A 23,409-nucleotide genomic window follows, 5' to 3' on the forward strand; every position below is an offset into this window, starting at 1 on the left:
TTAGGCAGCATTAGTTCATAGATGTGAATTTTTACTCTTAAGACAGATATTAAAAAGTTCACAGGGACTCAACCATGCTTGCTGGTACAGGAATGTAATCCTAGTTACTCAGGAGGCTGATACAGGAGGAATCGTGGGCTAGGCTTGCCTAAGCCATTATAGGGAATACAAGGCCAACCTAGGCAACCTAGTGAGACTCTGTCTCAATATAAGAAATGAAACGAGGCCAAGGACGTAGCTCTGATGTAAAGCACTGGCCTGGCATGTAGGAGGCTCATGAGATCAGTCCTCAGTTCCGGATTTTAAAAAACAAATCCTGGAGACTGCATCAGGGAGTCTGCCAGCCTTTCTTATCTTGTTTTGGTGTATGGCTGATGACTCACTGGTTTGAAGCAGAAGTTTTGGGTGGAGCCCATAGGTTTTCCTTCATCTCCACTCTCCCAATGTGTCTGACTAGATATCCTGATAATCTGTCCTTCTATGTTGTAAGATAACTTGATAGACAATGACCCAATAATCCTTCGAAATGCATAAATGAGCCAGCCAGATGATAAGAGAGAACCATCCAAGCACCACAGAGGAAAAGAAAATAAGAACCGCTCTCTAGCAAGGATGATGCATCCTAAAAGCATTTGCCATTATCAGCATCCCAGAACCTCGAGCTGAAGCCTCTGGGGTCAGGAAGACCTTGTTCTTGAAAATGTTTTGTAGATTTATTTATTTGGTTTTATGTATGTGAGTACTTTGCCTGCGTGTATGTGTGTGTGTGTGTGTGTGTGTGTGTGTGTGACATTCACACAGAGCCTGTGGAAGTCAGAAGAGGGTGTTGGGTTCCTTGGAACTGGAGCTATAGATGTTTATGTGGGACCGCATAGGTTCTGGGAACCAAACCCACATTGTCTGCAAGAGCAGGCAGTGCTCTAAAGTGCTGAGCCATATCTCCAGCCCCAGAATTTAATCTTTCAATGGTACCTGAGCCATTCCCTACCACACCCCACCCCTGGCCCAATGACAAGATCTTCAAAGGATGACGTGTCCAATAGAAGACTAAGTCAGAAAAACAAAAATCTGTCAGTTGTGGTTAAAAGTCTGGCCTCCACTCTGGGTGGGAACAAGTTCCCCCTAAGCATTATTCCTGCCTTCACTGCACCTTGGACATTATTCTTACACTCTGTGTGGGATTCAAGAACCGTAAGTGAAAGAGTAATTAACTTCTGGGCTCTGCAGCCAACTGCACTGGCTCGCACATACACGTCACCCATGGATACACATAATTTTGAAATATCTAAATAAATCTTTAAAATACAGAATACTCTATAAAAAGGTGATTTTAAGACCCCATGAGGCAGGGTGTGACCTGTGCACAGAGAAGGGTGCAGGTTCATGATTGGTCAAGGTGACATTTTGGCTAGCATACACTCAAAGATGAATTTACCTACTTTGAGAGCTGGAGACTATTTCCACATGAATGGGTGAAACCCCATTAAAAATAACTGTCACAAATTCCTAGGAGTTTGGGGCAGGTTTGTTCATATCTGAACATCTTGATAACCTTTTTGTCTTGGCTATTCATGTTGTGAATTCATATTTTCAATAACCCTGTCTTTAGAAAGAGAAGTCATTGGCAAACAAGTATGCTACAAATACAGTCTCCCAGCAAACTTACCTCGCTGGTGTCCCAAAAACATCGATGTGTTTTGCCACTTCACCAATGCAGCCAACAGCTCAGTCCGGAGCCCATCCATGAAACTTGCCCTTGTTCCAGGTAAGTACATTTAAACTACTTTAAAATCACATAATCAAGAGCAGAGACTCAGTTATTCATTGCCTCCTTCATTTGTATAACATATATGACATATATTCAGTAAATGTATATTAAATACCCTTGCTGCAGCAGGCCATTGGAAATTCAGAAAGAAAAGAGAGGCCATCTTCCCTGTCCTCTAGCCTAGGGGAGAGAGATATGCAATTGAAGATGCTATCATGGCTGCTATGGTAAACATAAAGATGTGAGTGGCCCAGAAAGGGTACCTTGTTTAACTCTACTCCGATAGTGGAGAGGGAGCCTAGCAAATAAAATCATTCTTGGGCTGGGCCCAGGAAGCTAAGTAGTTTGTGAGGGTGACTGGAGGGGCAACCTGAGTCCAGCTGAAATCCCAGAGAGATAACATTAAGGGAATGTGCTTTCACCCGCACTCTTTTTCTGAGATAGAGCCATTTGAAAAGAGGTGGTTGGGAGAGCAGTACCTGCCCTCCCCCCCCCCCAAGCACGTGTGACCGGATACATTCTCAGGATGAAAAGTCATGATCTCTGTGACTGTTTCTATGTGAGTTCATGAGGAAGAACTCTTCCCCAGTCACCAGAGAGACCAAGTGATAAAAATAGCTTCTCGGTAAATGTATCATTAATATGTGAAGGTTCCATAATTCTCCCAGTCAGCTTATTTGAGCTCACTGAATGATGTGTGTACATTCTTGTTTAGATTGGTAACTGGGACCTCTCCATCACAGTAGGAAGGCATCATGACCTTAAGACCCTTGGTACAAAAAAAAAAAAAAATTCTTGGTACATAGGGTGATCTCTTATTTGGATGACTATACATTAAGTTCTTGTTATTTTCCATAATTTAGATTATCCCTACATCCAAAAGGAAAGTCCTAAGGATTAAAGGTAGGCACAAAGCACAGGGAAAAGCCATTGCAGAGTACAGGAAGCTGCTGTGGGTTGAAAGCAATAAGGGGCTTTTAAAAAAAAAACAGGAACAACAACAACAACAACAAAAAATCTGGGCTCAGGGATCTTTTCTGAGATACTCCAACTGAGGACCATTCATGGAGATAACCTAGAGCCCCTGCACAGATGTAGTCCTTGGCAGCTCAGTCTTCAAGTGGGTTTCCTAGTAAGGGGAACAGGGACTCTCTCTGACATGAACTCAGTGGCTTGCTCTTTGATCACCTCCCACTGAGGTAGGTGCAGCCTTACCAGGCCACAGAGGAAGACAATGCAGCTACTCCTGATAAGACATGATAGACTAGGATCAGATGGAAGGGTAGGAGGACCTCCCCTATCAGTGGACTGGGGAAGGGACATGGGTAGAGAAGAGGGAGGGAGGGTGAGGTTGGGAGGGAATAAAGGAGGAGGCTACAGTTGGGAAACAAAGTGAATAAACTAATTAATAAAAATAAATAAAATAATTAAAAAACAGGAACAAAAACGAAGGTGTTTGGTTCTCACCAGGTCACTAAGAGTAAAGGCAGTGTGAACTCTAGCACAGAAATCTGCTCAGCCTGACCCTGTTTCCTATTTCCTTTCTCTTCCCGCAAAGCATCTCTTTTGAAAGTCTTTATACATGTTTTTAATACTCTTGACAGGGGGCAGGGCGGGCAGATCAGTGAGTTTTAGGGCAATCTTCTCACTTTATGTTGACCACAGCAGCTGAGACAGCATTTTCCCTCACACACATAATGCTGCTGGTCAACCGTTGGCAAAGCGAAAATGAAATGAAATGACTTTACACTTGGAAAGCTCTCCAGGTGGGGTGCTGCCCACTTGGGGCTCCACACTGATGCTCAGAAATATTCAGAACCCAAAATGATTTGGATTTCAAGTTTTCAAATAAAAAGTGTTCAACCTCTTTTTTAAAATCACATGTGGTCCCTAACCACTTGTCTTAAATTTTGTTTTCTTTTTCTTTTCTTTTCTTTTTTTTTTCAGTGCCACGGTATCATACAAGGACAGCTTTGTACAAGTGTGTAGCATATACTGAGATTAACCCCCTAACTCTTATCCTCCCCCTCTCTATTCCCCACCCCCAATAGTCCTCTTTATACTCCATATGATTTCATATTTTACACTCATATCTACATATGTGATTTTGTGTATCATAAAAACTCTAGGAACCACAAATGAGAGACAACACACAATGTTTGTCTGGGACTGACTTAATGTGTTTAATATGATTATCTTAGAAATTCCCAATTGTCTCCTTTATTCCCGTGTTTCTGATGCAGGGGAGAATATCACATGCCGAGATCCCGTCATAGGTATTGGGCAACCTGGGAAAGTCATCCAGAAGCTGTGCCAGTTCTCAAGTGTTTCCAGAAGCCCTGGCCAGATCCTCGGTGGGACCGTTACCTATAAATGTGTAGGCTCCCAGTGGAAGGAAGAGAAAAGAAGCTGCATCTCAGCCCCAATCAATGGTTTGCTCCAGTTGGCCAAGGTGAACCAGAAACCCTTGACTCTAAGCCTTAGGGGGAGGGGTATCTCTCTGACTCAGCACAATTCTCAACACTTAGGAAAATTAAGCCATGTACCGCTCCAAAACGCATGGCCAAAAATGTGTTGTGTCGGCTACTTTTCTAGCTGCTGTGACAAAAATATATGACAAAGGCAACTTTAAAAAGGAAAGTTTGGCTTTGGCTCACAGCTCTGTGAAGTCTATCATGACGAGGAAGGCATGGAGGCAGGAGGAGGCCAGTCACACTGCGACCACAGTAGGGAAGCCGAGGGAGCTGATGCTGGCATCCAGATTGCTTTTGCCTTTTCATTCAGCTCAGGATCCCACCCGGCCCACGGAACAGAACCATTTGCATGGACACTGGGTCTTCCCAGTTCCATGGACTCAATCTAGAAACTCCCATTTAGATATGTCCAGAAGTTTGTTTCTATGACAATTCTAAACCCCAGCAAGCTGACGATCAAGATGAACCATTTCAACAGTGAAATCTAGAGATCTTTGAAAACACTTACATTTGGATAGGAAGGCAACGATGTGTGTACTGGGCTCTAGGGTCGCCTGGTTGCCCACCCTCAAGTGCTCAGCACATCATGTCCAAGGCCTACAAGGGGTGCTGAGCGCTTTCTTACTGATCTCTTTCAAATAGCTGTGATGACAAACAGCTAGAATATTTTCATAAAGAGGTAGTATAAGAAGAACATTCAATAACAAATCATTTAATTAGGGAAGTATTGAAAGTAAACTACAAAGTGTCATTGGTGGAGATGTCCCAATATAGAGTGTTTTAAATTAAACAAATATCTGTGTGCTCAAGAAAGGGACACTTATCAAAGGCTTCCTATATAAAATATGTATTTTTTCAAATCACTCTTTTTAAAGAGTTAAAAAGGTAGATACATCTGGGCAGCAGGGTGCATGCCTTTAACTCCAGAACTCAGAAAGCAGAGGGAAAAGGATCTCTGAGTTTGAGGCTAGCCTGGTCTACAGAGCGAGTTCTAAGACAACTAGGGTTACACAGAGTAACCCTGTTTTGAGGGGAAAAGGGTATATAGTTAGCAAACTGATGTGTACAGATAAATGATAAAATCTGTCATCTGACTCAAGATATTCTGAAAATAAAAGGGGACAACTCTTTTATTTTTATAATAGTATATTTGTTATTAAAATATAATCACATAATTCTGCCCTATTCCCTTTCCCTCCTCCAAATCTTTCCATGCCTCTCCTTGTTCCCTTCTTCTGTAATTTATATATTTATGCACACACATACACAAACACACAACACACCCTTTTCAGTCCATTTAATGTTTCAGAGTTGACCACTTGACATTGGCTAACACATCTCTGGGGAAGACCGCTTTCTCTGTTCCCAGGGTCCCTTAGTTGCCTATAGTTCTTTATCTAGGGGTGGGACCCCATGTAATTTCCCCCTTACACATTAGCATGTCTGTTTCTGCTGTCCTTGTGCAGGTTTTGTTGAGGCAGCCATATTATTGAGATATCTTGGGTGAAGCTTTCTTCGTCATTTCTAGGAAACACAGTCTCACTACCAATTTTTACGTCCTATGGCTCTTATAATCTTTCCATCTCCTCTTCCTTAATGTTTCCTGAGCCTCAAGTGCAAGAGTTGTGTTGTAGATCTATTGATTGGGCTGTACACTCCATGATCTGTCCCATTTTGACTAGTTATGGGGCCCCTATAATTGTTTTTGTCTTTTACAAAGAGTTTTTGTTAGTAAGGGTTAGAGGCTATACGTATCTGTGGGTATTTGGGTCAGTTTTTAAAGTGTGGTTAGGAATTATGTGGTTTAGTGAAATGGTGGTAGAAGGTTCTCCTCTAAGGTCCGTGACCTTGCTAGCCCCAAGCAGTCGACAAGCTTTCTAGTAGAAAGCATGATTTCCTTCCTATTGAATGAGCCTTAATTCCAAATAGAAGTGGTTGTTTACTGCCAAGATATGAGTGCAACTGTTGCAACTTTATATAGCGCCATATTGGTTCTTTTGAAGTTCATAGGCTTCACAGCTGTGCAGAACAATAATACAGAACTTTCAGGACTATGGACTATGGACTACAGATAGAGAACAATGAAATATGGAAGGATTGTCACATTCTTAGTCAGAAGTAGCAGTAGTGCAGAGGGTGAACAGGAGTGGAATAAGTGTTTCCATGTGGACAAGTGACAAGCTTATTTAATTTTAACTCTGTAGCAATTATATTTGTTTCTGGTTAGTTTTCAGGTTGGCACATGTTTAGCTCTTTGCTTTCTGTGCATGAGATCTTAAACTTTCTCCATTCTGCTAGTTGAAGAGGTGAAGGCTTTAACTTATAGTACACACTATTGATTATGAGAAAAAAGAAAAACACAGCTTCTAGGTCACCAGGATCAAAATAGTTTCATTTGTTTTGGTGCTTTTTTTTTAAACTAGGCTTTGATCAAGAGCCCCTCCCAGGATCAGAAGCTCCCTGCATACCTGAGGGACCTTTCTGTTAGTGCTGGCAAGGAAGAACAGGACATCCGCTCCTCCCCGGGAAGCCTGGGAGCCATCATAAGCATCCTGGATTTGCTCTCGACAGTTCCAACCCAAGTGAATTCAGAAATGATGAGGGTAAGTGTACTTAAGTCTTGATGGAGTTTGGGGTCTCTGGGTTTATGTGCAAGAAGCCTCCTTCCTTCCCATGCAGATTCTTTCCTAGAGCACTGACTTGGATGGGAGAATAGAATATCATAGTGTGCTCTGCAGCTCTGGCTTCCAGGAGATCAGAGTGTCTTTAATGAGATCAGTTTCCTTAATGAATCTCTGCTTTTATTTCTTTGTTCGAATAGAATGAATTCCTACTTGCTTTCTAAAAAGCTAGGAATTAAAAGGTTACAAAATATGTGCAAGGTGGGTATGTTGGAATCAGTTTGGCACCTGTGAAGCAGACCTCTTGGCACAGCCGGGAAAGACTGGCTCAGTTAAGGTCAGCTTCTGAGAAGGTCTGTGAGAGGTTGTCTTCGTGGAATTAGATGATATAAGAAGACCTACCTTAACTGTGGGTGGCACCATTCCCTAGGCTGGGGATCCTGGATTATATAGAAGGAAAGGGCATGAGCCAAACAATTGTATGCATGCCTTAATTCATGCTCTCTGCTCTTGACTGTGGCTGTCATGTGCGCAGTTCTCTTTAGATCCTGCCATGGTCACCTCTCTGCCTGAAATTGTAGGCCTTACTTTTGAGCTACCATTTCCACAGCAACAGAAAGGAAACCAAAGCAAGGTTTTCAAAGGTCTTGTGTCGAATACGAACTGTGAGGTGCTTCCTGTTTTGAAAGAAAAGAAAGCTCATAAGAGTTCAAACAGAGAGGCTTTAATGAAGGCAAACATACAGAGTTAAGTCAGAATAAAATACATAAGGGGTGAGGGTGGGACCTTCAGAGACCACAGCCTTTAAAAGCCATTACCACACTATAGACAAAAGATTGGAAATCACACAAGGAGTCCAGTGAGAACTGAAGTCTTAGGGAAGCTTGCTTTCTTCAGAAGCTATAGATTTTGAAGTCCAGTGTGATTTTTACCAGAGACAAAAGCTTGGGATGAAGGGAACAGGGCAAGGGGACAACATGGATGATTTACGTCAACTTTTCTCACTCCCACCTTCCCTTCAGCTGCCTCCTAGTGGCCAAACCCATCAAGAGGCCAAGAAAGCAAAGAGCATAGTCACAAATGTTTTGGGGTGGGGACAGTACACAAATCACAGGTTGGGTAGCTTGAGCAAAACTTTTCTAGAGGTGAATCAAGGTTCAAAAACATCCTCCCTGTGAGGGTGTCAGAGGAGAACCTTTCTTCACTTCTCCAAAGCATACTCTGGCTTCCACTGCACCATCCAAATCTTTGCCCAATTCTTTTTCTCTTCTGTATTTTGTAAAGATACATTGGAATTTGGAGTCACTCAAAAATACAGAATAAAGTTTGTTCTAGCTTCATTTTGTTTCTGTGATCAACATCATGACCAAAAGCAGCTTGGAGAAGGAAAGGGTTTATTTCAGCTCACAATTTACAGTCCACTACTGAGGGGATTCAAGGCTGGAACTTGAAGCAGAAGCCATAGAAGAATGCTTTCTGATGACTCACAGGCTCATGCTTAGCTTGCTTTCTTATACAGCTCAGAGCAGCCTTCCCAGGGAATGGTGCTACCCACAGTGGACTGTGCTCTCCTACATCAGTTAAGGCAATCAAGACAATTTCTCACAGACATGCGCAGTCTGCTGTAGAAAAACCCTCTATGGAGACTTCTTCCCAGATAACACTTGTGACTCTAGGCTGTGTCAAGTTGACAGTTAAAGCTAATTAGAGCAGATCCTTAAAGCAATCACATTTGTAAAGGCTATCGTCTGCACAAGGTCACATTCCCAAGGTTTGGGTATCAGGGTACATCCTGTTCAAGGCCACCATTCAACCTGTTTCATAGGCTTATTCTTCTATAGGTCAGACAAGGTAAAAATAGGGAGGAAAAATTATTTTCAAGAGAAGGGAGTGAATGAAAAGTATGAGGCCCAAGTTTATGATGAAGAGAAGGACACTTTATCAAAAATCAAAACTGCCTTTGGAAACACCCTCATAGCTTATTTGATGCTCAGGTCTAGAGCAGGTCTTCTGAGAGTTTCTCTTGCTTGTGATATGCCATCTACCAAAAGCCATTACAGACTTAAGGTTTAAAATAAAGTCAACTAAGGGCTGGGGAGATGTCTGGAAAGTGTTTACCACACATGTGTGAGAGGCCGAGTACAATCTCCAGTACCCATTGTATAAAAGCTGGGCATAGGGCCTGGGAACAGGGGAAGCAGACGGGAGGCTCCCTGGAGAACACTAGCCGGCCAATCTCACTAACTCTGTGGGAGAAGCCCTGTGGACTGCTATTGTGAAAGAGACCCAATGTTAACCTCTGACCCCTGCTCCTCCATGCACACACGTATGTGCACCCATAGACACACATGCACATGAATATGTATACAAAAATAAAACAAGCCAAAAAATGAGTAAATAAGACCCCTCCCAGCTAAGTAAAGTAGATCTCAGCAGTGTGGGGGTGATTATCCCAGTCACTGTTACAAAATCCTAAGCAAAGTCTCACAGCCTAAGGTCCCTGCCTCTGCCCTGCTCTGTTGTGAGAAAGCAGGGGAGAGATTATCACTGTTGGTGGTGCCTCAGACTCTCTGCTTTTTCCCTTTACACCAGTCAGGACCCAGAGAAATCCTAGTTTGTCTCTTTTGTCTTGAAAAGTGGTTTGGTCTCCCCCTGCCTATGTCACCTACAGGATGTGCTTGCCACCGTTAATGTCATCTTAGACAAGTCCTCCCTGAACTCCTGGGAGAAGTTACTCCAGCAGCAGAGCAACCAGAGCTCTCAGCTCCTGAACTCAATGGAAAGGTTCACCCAAGCACTCCAGATGGGGGACGCCACCCCTCCGTGGCTCTTCCACCCTAACGTTCAGATGAAGAGCATGGTGATCAAACACGGCCACCCCCAGGTCTACCAGCAGAAGTTTGTCTTCGAAGACTCCGACCTGTGGGGCGATGTCTCCATCGATGAGTGTCAGCTGGGAAACCTGCATCCTGAGTCATCGGTCGTCACCGTAGCTTTCCCGACTCTCAAAGCTATCCTTGGCCAGGATGTAGAGAGGAAGACAGCCTCCAGCAGCTTGGTAATGACCACCACTGTCAGCCGTGACATCATCAAACCATTTAGGATTGCCATGACTTTTAAGAACAACCATCATTCGGGTGGCAAGCCGCAGTGTGTCTTCTGGAACTTCAGCCTCGCCAACTACACAGGGGGCTGGGACAGCAGCGGGTGCTCCGTGGAAGATGACGGTAGGGACAACAGGGACAGAGTCTTCTGCAAATGTAACCACCTGACGTCATTCTCCATCCTCATGTCCCCAGACTCCCCAGATCCAGGATCTCTCTTAAAAATCCTTTTGGATATCATTTCTTACATTGGGTTGGGTTTTTCCATCTTCAGCTTAGCGGCCTGTCTAGTTGTGGAAGCCATGGTGTGGAAGTCAGTGACCAAGAACCGAACTTCCTATATGCGCCACATCTGCATAGTCAACATTGCCTTTTGCCTTCTGATTGCTGACATCTGGTTCATTGTGGCTGGTGCTATCCACGATGGCCGCTACCCGCTCAATGAAACAGCCTGTGTAGCCGCCACCTTCTTCATCCACTTCTTCTACCTCGGTGTCTTCTTCTGGATGTTAACCCTGGGCCTCATGCTCTTCTACCGTCTGATTTTCATTCTGCACGATGCAAGCAAGTCCACCCAGAAAGCCTTCGCCTTTTCTCTAGGCTATGGGTGTCCGCTCATTATCTCATCCATCACAGTGGGAGTTACGCAGCCAAGGGAAGTCTACATGAGGAAGAACGCATGTTGGCTTAACTGGGAGGACACCAGGGCACTGCTGGCATTTGCCATCCCGGCGCTGATTATCGTGGTGGTGAATGTGAGCATCACAGCTGTGGTCATCACTAAGATCCTGAGGCCGTCCATTGGAGACAAGCCAGGCAAGCAGGAGAAGAGCAGCCTGTTCCAGATCAGCAAGAGCATCGGGGTCCTCACGCCACTGCTGGGGCTCACCTGGGGTTTTGGCCTTGCCACAGTGATCCAGGGGAGTAATGCTGTGTTCCACATCATATTTACCCTCCTCAATGCCTTCCAGGTAAGCTCGTGGCACCAGGGTCTCGAGGAAATGCCTGTTCTTGTGGGACAAACTAATGATAGAAACACAAACAAGAGGAGGAATGGGGAAGAAGTTTAATGCACAGGAGACCTCCACTTCAGAGAGCAGTAATTACAAGCACCCAGTGAGACAAAGGGACATAGTTCTATTCTTCCATTGAACCTTGATCCTTTTATCTCCTATATTGTAATTTGGCTCTAAATGCCCCCATAATACAAGTAGGAGGAGAGTCACCTTTCTAAACTAGATGATGCTGTTTACTCAAGATACTCTTTCCCTAGTCTTATGTCTTAAGTAAGAATAGCCCTGCGGCAAAGTCAGTCATGGCTTCATTTAGTCTCCACAAGCATCAGCGAGCTCTGGCTTTGTGAGGACAGGCTTCTTGTTGCTCACTGCATCTCCCACTCTAGTGCCTAATAAAGACCTTGGTCCAAGGTAGGTTCTCCAAATACAATTAAAGGAAATAGATGCTGGGTACCACGTAGTTTCTCTCAAGAGATATGCGAAGAAAGACCTTCCTGTATATGCCAATCTACTTGGTGATTGGCTTAGACATTTCTTGGCTCTTTTGTAGTATGTAGTCATTTACAGTGGATGCCAGTTTTTTCGATGAGCTATAAGACAAAGCACCTTGCTCCTAAATGCTTGTGACAAAACTGTATGAATCTCAGCCCCTAACACTGTGTGTTATGAGCTGCAAGGTTCTTTGCTTTCAAGATAAGTTCCGTGGAAAGAAACTATCTCATCCTATATTGTCTTTACAACATATAGGGATGAATGAGGAATAATGTGGGCTACAGTATTATTTAGTAGGATAGCCTGCAGGGAAATACCATTCATGATTGGAGGAAAATGGAAAGTATTCCCCTAGCATTAATCATTTAAGGTTCCTCAGTGCAAAACTGTTGCGTCACTTTACTTCGTCATGGTGTGGACTCATCGCATCCACTCAGATGTGGAAAGAGGTGGCACAGACTCAACGCCTGCTTAATAATGCTACCTGTGAAACTGGATGATGGCCCGCTATTAAAACGCAGTTCTTAATCCTTTCCACAGGGGCTCTTCATTTTGCTCTTTGGCTGCCTCTGGGATCAGAAGGTAAGACCAATGATAGTTTAGTGCTTCTGGAAACATCTAACATGCCCAAACGAAGTCTATTGGATTGACACTGGCTTCTTTTAAACAACGCAGGTGCAGGAAGCTTTGCTGCACAAGTTTTCATTGTCAAGGTGGTCTTCCCAGCACTCCAAGGTAAGCCTGGCCCCGAAGAGACTTCCTGTTTCATACCCTCCTGGAGTCTATTAATGTGATACAAGGAAGTAGACTGTCTTGTACTTTAAGATTGGAATCAGTTAGGTAAAACATAAACAAATCCGTCATCTGCCATGACTAATGCCAGCATAGATTATTCAAGTGATTACTGCTTCTTGCCACTGTCTTCTGGTACATTGCACTTTAAGATGTGACTCCAGAGCTTTCAGCTTTCGATGACAGATAATCTCAAAGTGACATCTGAGCCAGAACAGTGTTGCATACCTGTAATCCTGCAACCCACGAGCCTAAGGTGGTAGAATCTCCATGAGTTGGAGGCCAGCCTGGGCTTCTTAGCAAGTAACACCAGGGCGGCTAGGTCTGCATAGTGAGACCTAGTTTCAAAAGCTAAAACCAGGAGCAACACCATAGAGTCCGTTAGGTGCAGAACAAATTCTCAGTGAGACTCTTCTGGGAGGAGTTCAAGGGAAAATTCAAGAAAAAGCAATGTGGGAATTAATAGTGAGATTTTCTGTAGTTCATTCTCTTGAAGTACAACTATTGAATATTATCAGCTACCGTTTTTATGCCAGAATATACTAGGAAACAAGATGTTACACAGTAAGACATTTAAGCAAGGATACAACTTAGTTTATGATTAGCGTGTGAAAAGAGCTAAGCTGGTTTCTGAGCAAAAAAAAAAAAAGAAAGAAAGATAAAAATGAGAGAGAGAAAGGAAAAAGAGGAGATGAAAGGAGAGGAGGGATGAGAGGAAAGGGAAAGGAAGGGAAGGACAAATGCAGGGAAGGAGGAAGGAAGGAATAAAAAAAGTGAGGAGCAGGCAAAGAGAAAGAGGGAGGAAAAAGGAAGGAAGAGAGGGAAGGAGAGAGGGAAGGAGGAAGGAAGGATAAAACTAGGGGGGGATGGCTAAGAGGGAGGGAAAACACAACTCGTATATATTTGCAGGAAAGTGACCACTGAAGATCAAAACAGCCCTCATCTCCCTGACTTGCTTTGTGATTTGCCTTTTCCCCTCTCTCTTCTAGTCAACGTCCCTGGGCTCATCTACACCTGTGTTTTCTATGAGTTCTCCAATATCCAGAAGATTTAATAATCTCTTTGGTAAAACAGGTAAGTGGTGAGTACTAAGTACTACCAGGTAGACCAGATCAGGCTGGCCCTGACCTAGCACTACTCCTGTGTCCACCCCTACTTCATGGCAGGGACCTAAACAACTGGGTTTAGCGCAAATGTTGAATACAGGAACTTGCTTATATGTTCATAAGCGACCACGAAGTTGCTAAAGAAGGGCAGCTACTCTAAATGGGCTACTCTAAGCGGACAAGCCTCAGAGAGCTCTCTCTCTCAAATGTAAACAGTACCTGCGAGTCTCTGGGCTTGTCCACCACAGAATTCTCTTCATCGTGTTAAGTAGTAGACATCACTTTTCTGTGTCATGCAAAGAATAAACATGGGAACTTTGATTTTGGGATTCAACCCTGGGTTGCTCCTGCCTTTTATGGAGCATTGCTTGTTTCACATTGACATTGCCAAACTGGGTATTCATGCATGAGGTATCATCCGGGCTAGATATTCTATTGAATGATCGTAAGTTCTATCTGGAAAATAGAAAATGAATAGCGTTAGTGAGTCCAGAACTGGTCTTAGCTAATCAGGATGTAAATCCCAGTCCCAACCTCTGCCTTCCACAGGACAGTCCCAGGACACCACCCCCAGAGAACAGGCCCATTACACTGACCTTCCCAGGAATTCCATCACACTGCCCCTCCCACAAGAAAATGACCACCCAAACTCACTCCTTTTCATTTTTGTGTCCCTCAGTGTCAGGGCTCCAATCCAGGTTTCTCAGACATGCTAAGCAGGCACTCTAACACGGACCCCCTCCCCCACATCCCCTTCCATCTATTCAAACCCAGATGGATCTCACAAATCCAAACTTAGACTGTGTCCACTTCCAGACCTGGCTACTGTACATTTGCTATCAAATATATCCAAATCTGAATATTCTGAGAACTCTGTGAAGACTAAACTTCCACTCAGTCACTCAAGAGACCGGAGGATTGTTACTTTTCTCTTTGGAACTCACTAACTTGACCTAATATGAAATGACAGAGTTTTTGGAATATCAAAACTATTGCACCTCATAGGTATTTAGCAATTCCAATGAAGTGAGCAGAAGTTGTTAAATAATCCACTGGATCCAAACTTTGCAAAGTATCAGGCCACTAGAATACATCCTTTATTTGTGAATGATCCAGATCTAAGTTGGGATGTGGGCTTCATTCCTGGGATATCAGGGCCTGAGATTCTTGGTCATGCTGCTGGATAGTCTTGCATGAGCCATCAGTACAGCCCTGCTCTTAATAATGGGGTAAGGGGAGGCTAATTACGGTAACTCTGGTTTATGTTGTCAGCAGCCCCAAAGGTCCCCCCAGGCAATGATGGAAACCTTGATAGCAGTGCCATTTCATCATCCTGATGGTAGGGTAGTCACTTCGACCCTTCCCTTGCCCAGCGTATGCTCTGTATTTTCTCCACGCACAGTACCTGCTATCTGCCCACATAAGGCTGAGCAGTCACGCCAGCTGCCCTCCCTGCTGTGCTGGTCCTTGGTACTTCTGACGGTATCTGTCACTTCTTCTTCTTCCCATCCTGCCTTCCTTCCTTAGAGTTCATCTCCTCTTTCCTTTATGAACCTTCCGCTCAATGGTTAGTTCCTTCCTAAGGACTCCCAAGTCAGATAAGCAAGGGGACCAGGAAGTTTTCCTTGTGTTGATGCCCCCAAGCCCATGCATGTGGGGGTTTACAGAGACGTGGCCCACACCGAGACTTTCCTGCCCCGTGTGGAAATCTGGCTTCTGGTGTGTGGTGGAGTAGTTAGTGCTTGGTGGCTGCCATGCATGCTTGAGGACAGCACTTCTACTGTTTGTTTTTCGGCATGCTGGGTAGGGAGAAGGGTGGGCATGGGTTGGTTTCCGGGCATGGCTACTGGACCAGAGCTCATGTTGGCTCATTAGAAGATGTCTGCCTCCCAGGGGCATGAGAGTTTGTCTTAGAGGCTGAGGTGCTATATGTTTTTTTTGTTTGTTTGTTTTTTTGTTTGTTTTGTTTTTGCAGGAACATATAACGTTTCCACCCCAGAGGTGACCAGCTCATCCCTGGAAAATTCATCTAGTGCTTACTCGCTGCTCAACTAGGCAAAGACAAATCCAAAAACCTCTCAGAAACAGAGCACATGCCAAGAAAAAGGGACCCATCAAAATCTATGGGTAAAGGCATCTCTCTGCCGACTTCTGGGAGCAAATGCTGAAGAGACTCTTTCGTAAAGACGGACTGAAAGCAATTGCTGTGTTTATTTTTGCTCCTACTCCTATACATTGTGTAATGCCAAATATGTATAGTATTTAAAAGAAACTTCCCCCCACGGCCCAACTTTTCTCTATATATTGTAAAATAGAATTTTGAAGAGAGTTTTACACACACACACACACACACACACACACACACACACACACACCATTGGCTACCAATATAAGCATTGAAACATTAAGTAAAAAACTAATACCCAGGAATTCAGTGATTTCAAGGAAGGAAGGGAGGGAGGGGAAATGGAAAGAAGGAAAGGAGGAAGGAAGGGAGGGAGGGAGGGAGGGAGGAAGGAAGGAAGGAAGGAAGGAAGGAAGGAAGGAAGGAAAGAAGGAAGGAAGGAGAAATATGTAGAAAACATTTGGGAGCGCATCCTTGATTTACTATGATTGCTCAGATACTGCTGTACTGACAGTGAAAATATATGGCTCAAAAATGGACAATGAAATGAAGCCATGGGGGATGAGCTTAGCACATTCCTGATCTTTCCCTAGCTAAAAGGGCAGAATAAAAGACAGAGGAGAAACTAGGAAGGAGATCAGGCCATGAGGATATTTCTGGCTGGATGATAATGTTTGCAAGCAGTTCAGGCAAGGAGACTCACTTCTCCTCACCACAGGGACACATATGAACCTTTGGATGTCAAGGTCTGAACAACGCAGTATGAGCACCCAGAGCAAGCATGACAGCAACTTTGTCAGATCCATGCAAGGGTCATTTCTTTTTCTTTCTTTTTTTAAAGTATAAAAGCAGGTTTATTAGGGGCAACTCCCAGGTGGGGAAATCTCCATGCAAACAGAGAAAAGGAAGGCAGAGAAAAAAAGAGAGAGTGTGTGCAGGGGAGAGAGAGAAAGAAAGAGAGAGCAAGTTTCATGTCTTATGGTTTGTCAGAAAAGCATTGTGTGTTAGTTTGTTCAGCATTTTGAAAGCAACACATGCATATGTATATATTATACCTGGTAATTGACAAACTCGATACACTGTACTGAACTCAGACTCCAACATCTATATACATGTAACAGCTTTAACCAGGTACTTCTGTGCAGTAGAGGGTAGATTTAATAATCATGTAGAGTGTACATTTTTATTTCTGCCTTTGTGACTTCATGGCGATGTGCTGTCTGGATTGCTGTGTTCCATTCCTTCCCAGTGTCCTAAGTTCCCACACCAATATACATATGCTCAGAGTTTCTGTGGCCTGATCTGTGTTTATTACAGCCACTGGGATGGCTCCCGAAGGGAAAAAAAAAAAAGGCACCAGGCTCTTCTGTGCTTCGAGCCACACTTTACTTTGATAAGCAAATGACAGATTTACCTCCAAATTAGATGTTTGTGAATTTATGCCTATGTGGTTTTTGTATGTGTGTCTCTAAAAAATACAGATATTTATTAAAACCGCATCCATGATAGAACTCACCATGTTCAGTATCCAAGAGCAAGCATGCATTCCATATCCAGGTGTGATCTCAAAGGAACAGGATCACTAAGGACAGTGTCATGGTTAGTTTCTCGTTAATGTAGCAAGCTACTCTGATGCTAGCAGCTTGAAGAAGGAAAGGTTTGCCTTGGCTTGCACTTCAGACTACTGTCCATCTTGGTGGAGAAAGCATGGCTGCAGGGGCTTGAGGCCAGCCTGTCACTCTGCTTCTGCAGTCTGAAAATAAAGACCAGGAAGTGAGACGAGGCTATGAAAGTCCAAAGCCCTCCCCCAGTGACATCCTTCTTCTAGCCAGACTCCACCCCCTGAAAGTCCCATAACCAGCACAAACAGCACCACCATCTGGGGGCCGAGGGTTCAAAGGCACGGGCCCATGTGGGACATTTCACACTCAAACAACAACAATCAGCAGGCTCTTTAAGGTGGGTGCACAGTGTTGGGTTTTTAAGGCATGAGAGACTATGGGGGCCCTTCATTGGGAAGACAGGATAGAAGAGTCTGAACTCTAACCATCACTCTTATTTTTAAGTGCTTGAAACTCTTCCGTCTAGCTCTATGCTTAAATTCTGCTTCTGCCTCTCTGTTCTTCATAGAGGAAGAGCATGTTGGGACAGACAAAGGCCCATCCATTGAGTTCTGTTCCCACACAAATCCTCCCCACACTTGTGTGAGAACCAACACATGCCTGTCCCAGCTTAATGGTTCATCATTTAAAGTCCCCACAGGAAACAAATGTTGATGTGCAAATGAGGATGAGTTCTCCCCAGGGAGTCTCGGAAGCTGGGCAGAGTTCAGTAGAGAGAATGTGTGGATGATTTGGAGATGGGGCACACTTCGGATTAGAATCGGGTACTGGAGAAAGAATGACCTGAGATGAATCAGCCCCTTGTGTTGCATTAAGGAACACTGAGCCAGGGTGGTTGCACAGCAGGACAAGGGAAGCTTGACTTCAGGGAGGCTGGAGCTGTTGTGCTCAAGAATGCAAGGGACCGAAGAACACTGAACTTTGGCCCACTTCATTGGTGCCCCTTGGGAGCCATTGGGTTTGACCCTGTTATCCTCCATAACAGCATAATAGCAGGAACTTTGGGCTGAATTCCATAGGCTGTGGATCTGGCCCTCTGCCCACTTTCATTCCCAGAGACACGTTCCCCTGTCACCACTGCGCATGCCCACAAACTCCAACACACACACACACACACACACACACACACACACACACACACGCAAATTCATACACAGACCCACAGTGGACAGAGGCACACAGAAACATGTGCACACACACACACACACACGCACACATATTCAGGCCCCAATGAGCATACATTGACACCCAAATACACAGGTACACGTGTGCAGACGTTTTCATGAGACAGCTGCCACATCTCCGTCCCAGCTGAATGGCTATTTATTTAAAGCCCCTAAAGAAAGTTTGTTAGTTTGGAAATGCAGGATCTGGGAAGGGGCCGTTCATCTCGGGGCAGACACATACACGTCTGTACCATCATGCACAGCCCTGGATTCCAGAAAAGGAGAACAGGCTCATGGCTCGGGGCTTAAGACTGTATACTGCTCTTCTAGAGGAATCCCAAGCTGGGTTTCCAGCTCCCATGCTGGGCAGCTAGCTGCTGCCTGTAACTCCAGCTGAAGTGAATCTGTTGCCTTCTTCTTGACTCTGAGGGCACTAACATGCGTGTCCTCCCCCCCCCCACACATTTACACTTAACGTTTTGAAAATAACTCCAGAAAATCTAGGTCATAAAACACTGAAGGAGCACAGAGTGGTTTTCTGCCCACCACTGTATACACAATCCCATACAAACACTTCTAAACCACACCATAAAGTAAACATGGCATCCCAAATTGTAAACGATGGAAGCGAACAGGGTCTGTGTGTTAAGTGAAAGTTACAGCCTGGACCCAGTTCTGCAGCAGCAAGGGGCCACTAAACTGTGGCAGCGAAGGCATGTCCCCTGACCCTGGTGCCAAGGGAATCCTGTTCACTTTGCCAAGGGAGCCGCCCCCTTCTTTATTGTGTAAAGTAGATTCCATGCCCCCCCCAACCACCCGCTTTCCTTAAGGGACCTTCCATTAAGGCAGTCTCTTGCAAAAAGATCTATGCTAATATTTTGCTGCTTGTGAAGTTGGAGAATACAAAACTACATGGTTAACACCTAGCGAGGTTCTCAGGGAAGAGTGGAGGTGTCACCCAGCATCTCCCAGGGAGGAGATGAAGAATGCCCTTCAGAGAGGTCTGTGTCAGAAGATAATGGACACTGAGATGGGAAAGAGGACAGCAGCCAGTCAGCGTGGGGCGTTAACTCTAGATGGGTGGGGCAGTAAGTCACAGCCAGTTAGGGAGATAGAAAAAAAAAATGCACTGGCTGTTTATTCAGAGAGAAAGCATTTTACCTGTGGCAGGTAGAGGTTGCCATGATATGGGGCTCTTCCACTCAGAGAGAAAGCCAGTGACCCAGGCCATTAGAAGACTGGTTCCTTGAGATTCCACAAGGGAAGAGCTTAAAGAAGAAATCTATTTCTTATTTATTTTTAAAGAAAATAGAAAGAGCGTTTCTATGGCAATCAGAAGCCATGGGTTTCTTCGCTTATGACTCAGTTAAAAATCATGTCCTACTAATATATCACCGTACAGTGATGTTTTCTTTCCTAATAGTAAAATATCGAATGATTTACCAGGCTTTCTTTGTATATGTTGTCCATTTGTTGGTCAAGCGCTGCTGCTGTTTCGCTCTTCCTCGGGAATCAGCCGAAACCCGGCCACATTCCCTAAACGCCCAGTGAGGCCTTCCAATTTCCAGATACAGAGGATGCTAGAGGCTTGAGACTGAGCTCAGGCGGGGCCCTCGGCTTTTGTCACACCATCCACACTCCCAGGGATGTTGTGATGATCGAGTACCACACAGGGGCTTTAAACGGGGTCCTCGAGAAAAAAGCTGTCAGGACCTAAACATCTAGGAGACTAATCAGCTTGTGTCTGTTCCAATGTGTGTGGTTTGGTTGGCTGAAGGGAGGTATCCGGTGTCCTATCATACATAAGCACTTTTTAGCACATTCTAGAAAAGAGCAAGGCTCCTGTTCCCCGTGTTTCTGGGAGTGGGAAAAGACCACAAGAAGGGGGCAGATGGGCACCATGGCTGAAGGGCACTCTGAGCAAGACACCTACTGTTTATTTCTGAAGGCCCTATTTCAGGGATTGGAGTTGCCATGAAGGGACTCAGCTGGAGGGTTCTTTCCTCACCGCCAAAATCCTATTTATGAAACCAATGGGAAAGCTAAAAGCAGAAGTGACTCCATCCATCCTTCTAGACAGGCCGCCTGGAGGGATTTGAGGATGCCAATGATTTTGTTGACTTCTAGCATCACCCCGGATAAACTGTCCAAGACAGGTCTCCTTTCACAAATGGGACCCAGGCAGGAGCGACGGGAGCCTGTTCCCAGCCAGATCTCTTATTCTTGAATTCGGAACCCAGTGAAGTGTGCTGGCGACCATTACAGAATAAGCATGAAAACCCCCTCCCCGGGGAACATGGCTGTCACCGCCCAATTCCAACAACACTAGACAACAGAATCCAAGACCAGAGTCTTCATGCTTGGCCTCTTTTGAAGCAATTTTGAAGAGTGGCATCTTCTGTCCCTAGCCGGCCAATCAACTCCCCGCCTCCCCCCACCCCTACACCCTTAGCAGTAGAAAAAGATGTTTGATTTTGATTAAACTGAGGAAAATGATTGCATCCATTTCTATTTCTTCTGGAGCTGAGAGCGTTTTCCCATGCCCCGGGAGCCTTTTACAGCTGTCTGAATCAGCGTCTTCATAGGCGGCTCCAGCTGGGCGCATGAGTGGCAGCTGGCCTCCCTCACGCAGCCTCCAGCGCACCCTGTTTCTCCTGAGGCTTGATCGCCACCTGGTGGACACTAGAGGCTGAGCCTCTCGGAGCAGCAGCGTGGCGGCGGAGATTGCCAGGTGGACAACAGGCAGCGAGGTAACTTGGGTCTCCCAAACAGGATGAGGTCCTAGGCTGCGCCACAGATGTGAGGGACCAAGGAATCACTCTCTCTCCCACCCTCAAATGTTACAGCTCCGAAGGGAAGGGCATCCTGGCAGTCGGAGGCAAAGAATACCACAAAGTCACACCGAAAAACAAACCCCACCGGAAGGATTTTTACTGGGAAAAATATAAGAGCAGGAGGCAGGCTTTATACAGGGTTTCTTGAGAGTGGCATTTTCTAGGGTGGGTCTATCCAGGGTGGGGATTGGTGGGATTTCGAGTCTGGCCTCTGGGCACACATTGCCAAAGCATGAGCCATGGAGAGAAGAAGCAAACAGGTTCATCTCTTGGGAGGGCTGGCACCAGCAGCGGAGGGACTCACTGAACTGGCTTTATGTAATGAGACAGATAAACTTCCCGGCGTATGGGGTCAAATGGCATGTGCCTCGAGATGCTGGCCCTACCCCCAGAGAATATATCTTACCGTTTCCCCTTATGTTGGACATTTCTTTACCACTTAACAAAGTCTCAGTGAAAGGAAAAGCTTAAGGTGAGAGTCCCTCTAGGAGAGGGACACAGTTCTAGCAATCCAAAACTGAGTTACTGTTGCAACAAACCTGACCATGCTGTTTAGGGGCGTGTGAAAGTGTTTGGGATTTTAGGCTGAAACGATATTTCGTACTCAAAGCGTAATGGGTTGTGCTGTGGGAACTTGGACGATAATGCTGAGAGCAACGGAGATGATAGAGGCCTGGTTCGTGATGTTTCAAAATGAACCAAAGACTCTCTCAGGGCCTTGTTGACTTAGGTCAACCGGAAGCAAACTTAGAGTCATCTTGGAAGAGGGACTCTGGATTAAGAAGATTCTTCCAGAAGCTCTGGTTGTAGGCAAGCCTGGAGGACATTTTCTTAATTAGTGATTGGTGTGGGAGGGCACAGTCCGTTGTGAGTGGTGCCACCGGTGGGCTGGTGGTCCAGGGTGTAATAAGCAAGACTGAATGCAGCACTCCTCCATAGCCTCTGCATCGGCTCCTGCTTCCAGGTTCCTGCCCCAGCCTAGCTCAGCAATGGAGTGTGAGCTGAGAGTTGTGACATTAACTTAACCCTCTCCTCCCCAAGCTGTTCATGATGTTTTTGTTTTTGCTTTGTGTGTTCATTGAGACAGGGTTTCTCTGTGTAGCCTTGGCTGTCCTGCACTCATTTGTAGACCAGGCTGGCTTCGAACTCACAGAGAACTCCTGCCTCTGCCTACTCGAGTGCTGGGATTGTAGGCATGTGCCACCACCCACGCCGAAGGGGGTTTTATCACAATAGAAACCTTAACTAAGACAGGGCCATTTGAATGGCAGATTTGACTTTAAAATCTGTGGTTTCTGTTCAGCTGTGACTGACCAGCCAGCTACGATTAGCAAGAGACCTGAGTCATGGAAGTGAAGCATTTGCTCTACTGAGACGATGGATGTTGGTCAGCTGGGCCTTTGAGATCACCTGTTATTAATAAAAGAACAACATCACTGTGGTAAAATCCTCCCAGAGTATTTACCTGAGGTCAAAGCATAGAGCGGTGGTCCAGGGTGGGCCAGGACACATTATCTCATGGCAGCAACATATGTGGTAATATGTAATATGTAAGGGTTGGGTCCAATCAAAACTTTAAGATGGAAAGGGTTGTAGGATAGGTCTGGGACTTGGCACTGTGTGGCAGGGTTAGAGTCCCTATGCAGAGTACAGGAGACGCCATGGTGAAACGTTAGCCTTATTTGCAGTGGAAACCCTAGGACTGAAGAGATCAGGGAGAGAGACTGAAGCCTGGCCCCATGTGGCAGGGTGGGTGTCCCTAAAAGGAGGAAAAGAGATCATTGGGAAAGGGGCAGCCACAGTAACAGGGAAGATCTCAGCATATTGGAGGTTCAAGGCTGTAGGCTAATCACCAAGGACAGCAGCTAGTGAGTCTGCAGCTCTCGAGTTTATGAGCCTGTGAGCTGTTGCGTCTATGAGACAAACTACATGTGTTTCATTTGACACAGATGGAGAAATGGAACTGCCTGAGTCCACTGGAACCCAGGAGGCTGTGAGTCCCAGATGATGAGCTAAAGGATGTGATTTACACTGCTGGATATTGGGATTTGCTTAGATTTTATTGTAATCACGCCCTGGTTCTTCCTTCTTGGAATAAAAGATCTTTAACTAGTTTTTGGTTTTACAGGAGACCGCAGCTGAGAGAGTTCAGACTTTCAAGAGACAGCAGGGTTTGTTTGTTTGTTTGTTTGTTTAGAAACAGCTTCTCTGTGTAGTACTGGCTCTCCTGAAACTGCCTCTATAAACCAGGATGGCCTCAAACTCTGCGATCTGCCTGTCTCTGCCTCC

At 45.2% G+C, this 23,409-nt stretch overlaps 1 protein-coding gene across 4 annotated transcripts in view; it reads left to right on the forward strand.

Moving 5' to 3' along the window:
- Adgrf5 (adhesion G protein-coupled receptor F5) overlaps positions 1 to 15,855 on the forward strand; it is a 95,296-nt gene extending 79,441 nt beyond the window's left edge. For 3 of the 4 annotated variants that reach the window (XM_055612205.1, XM_055612198.1, XM_055612221.1), the window contains 8 exons: positions 1,610 to 1,765; positions 4,012 to 4,220; positions 6,666 to 6,845; positions 9,535 to 10,938; positions 12,016 to 12,057; positions 12,151 to 12,210; positions 13,257 to 13,341; positions 15,349 to 15,855. In XM_055612205.1, coding sequence (XP_055468180.1) covers positions 1,610 to 1,765; positions 4,012 to 4,220; positions 6,666 to 6,845; positions 9,535 to 10,938; positions 12,016 to 12,057; positions 12,151 to 12,210; positions 13,257 to 13,341; positions 15,349 to 15,428 — 2,216 coding nt within the window. In that variant the 3' untranslated portion in view covers positions 15,429 to 15,855. Of the gene's footprint in view, positions 1 to 1,609; positions 1,766 to 4,011; positions 4,221 to 6,665; positions 6,846 to 9,534; positions 10,939 to 12,015; positions 12,058 to 12,150; positions 12,211 to 13,256; positions 13,342 to 14,645; positions 14,713 to 15,348 lie in introns of all 4 variants that reach the window. The other variant, XM_055612213.1, reaches the window with a different exon arrangement.
- Positions 15,856 to 23,409: the final 7,554 nt, after the last annotated feature.

The sequence above is a fragment of the Psammomys obesus genome, unplaced genomic scaffold (assembly GCF_907164565.1).
Source record: "Psammomys obesus unplaced genomic scaffold, mPsaObe1.curated_primary_1811, whole genome shotgun sequence".
NCBI classification, from domain to species: domain Eukaryota; kingdom Metazoa; phylum Chordata; class Mammalia; order Rodentia; family Muridae; genus Psammomys; species Psammomys obesus.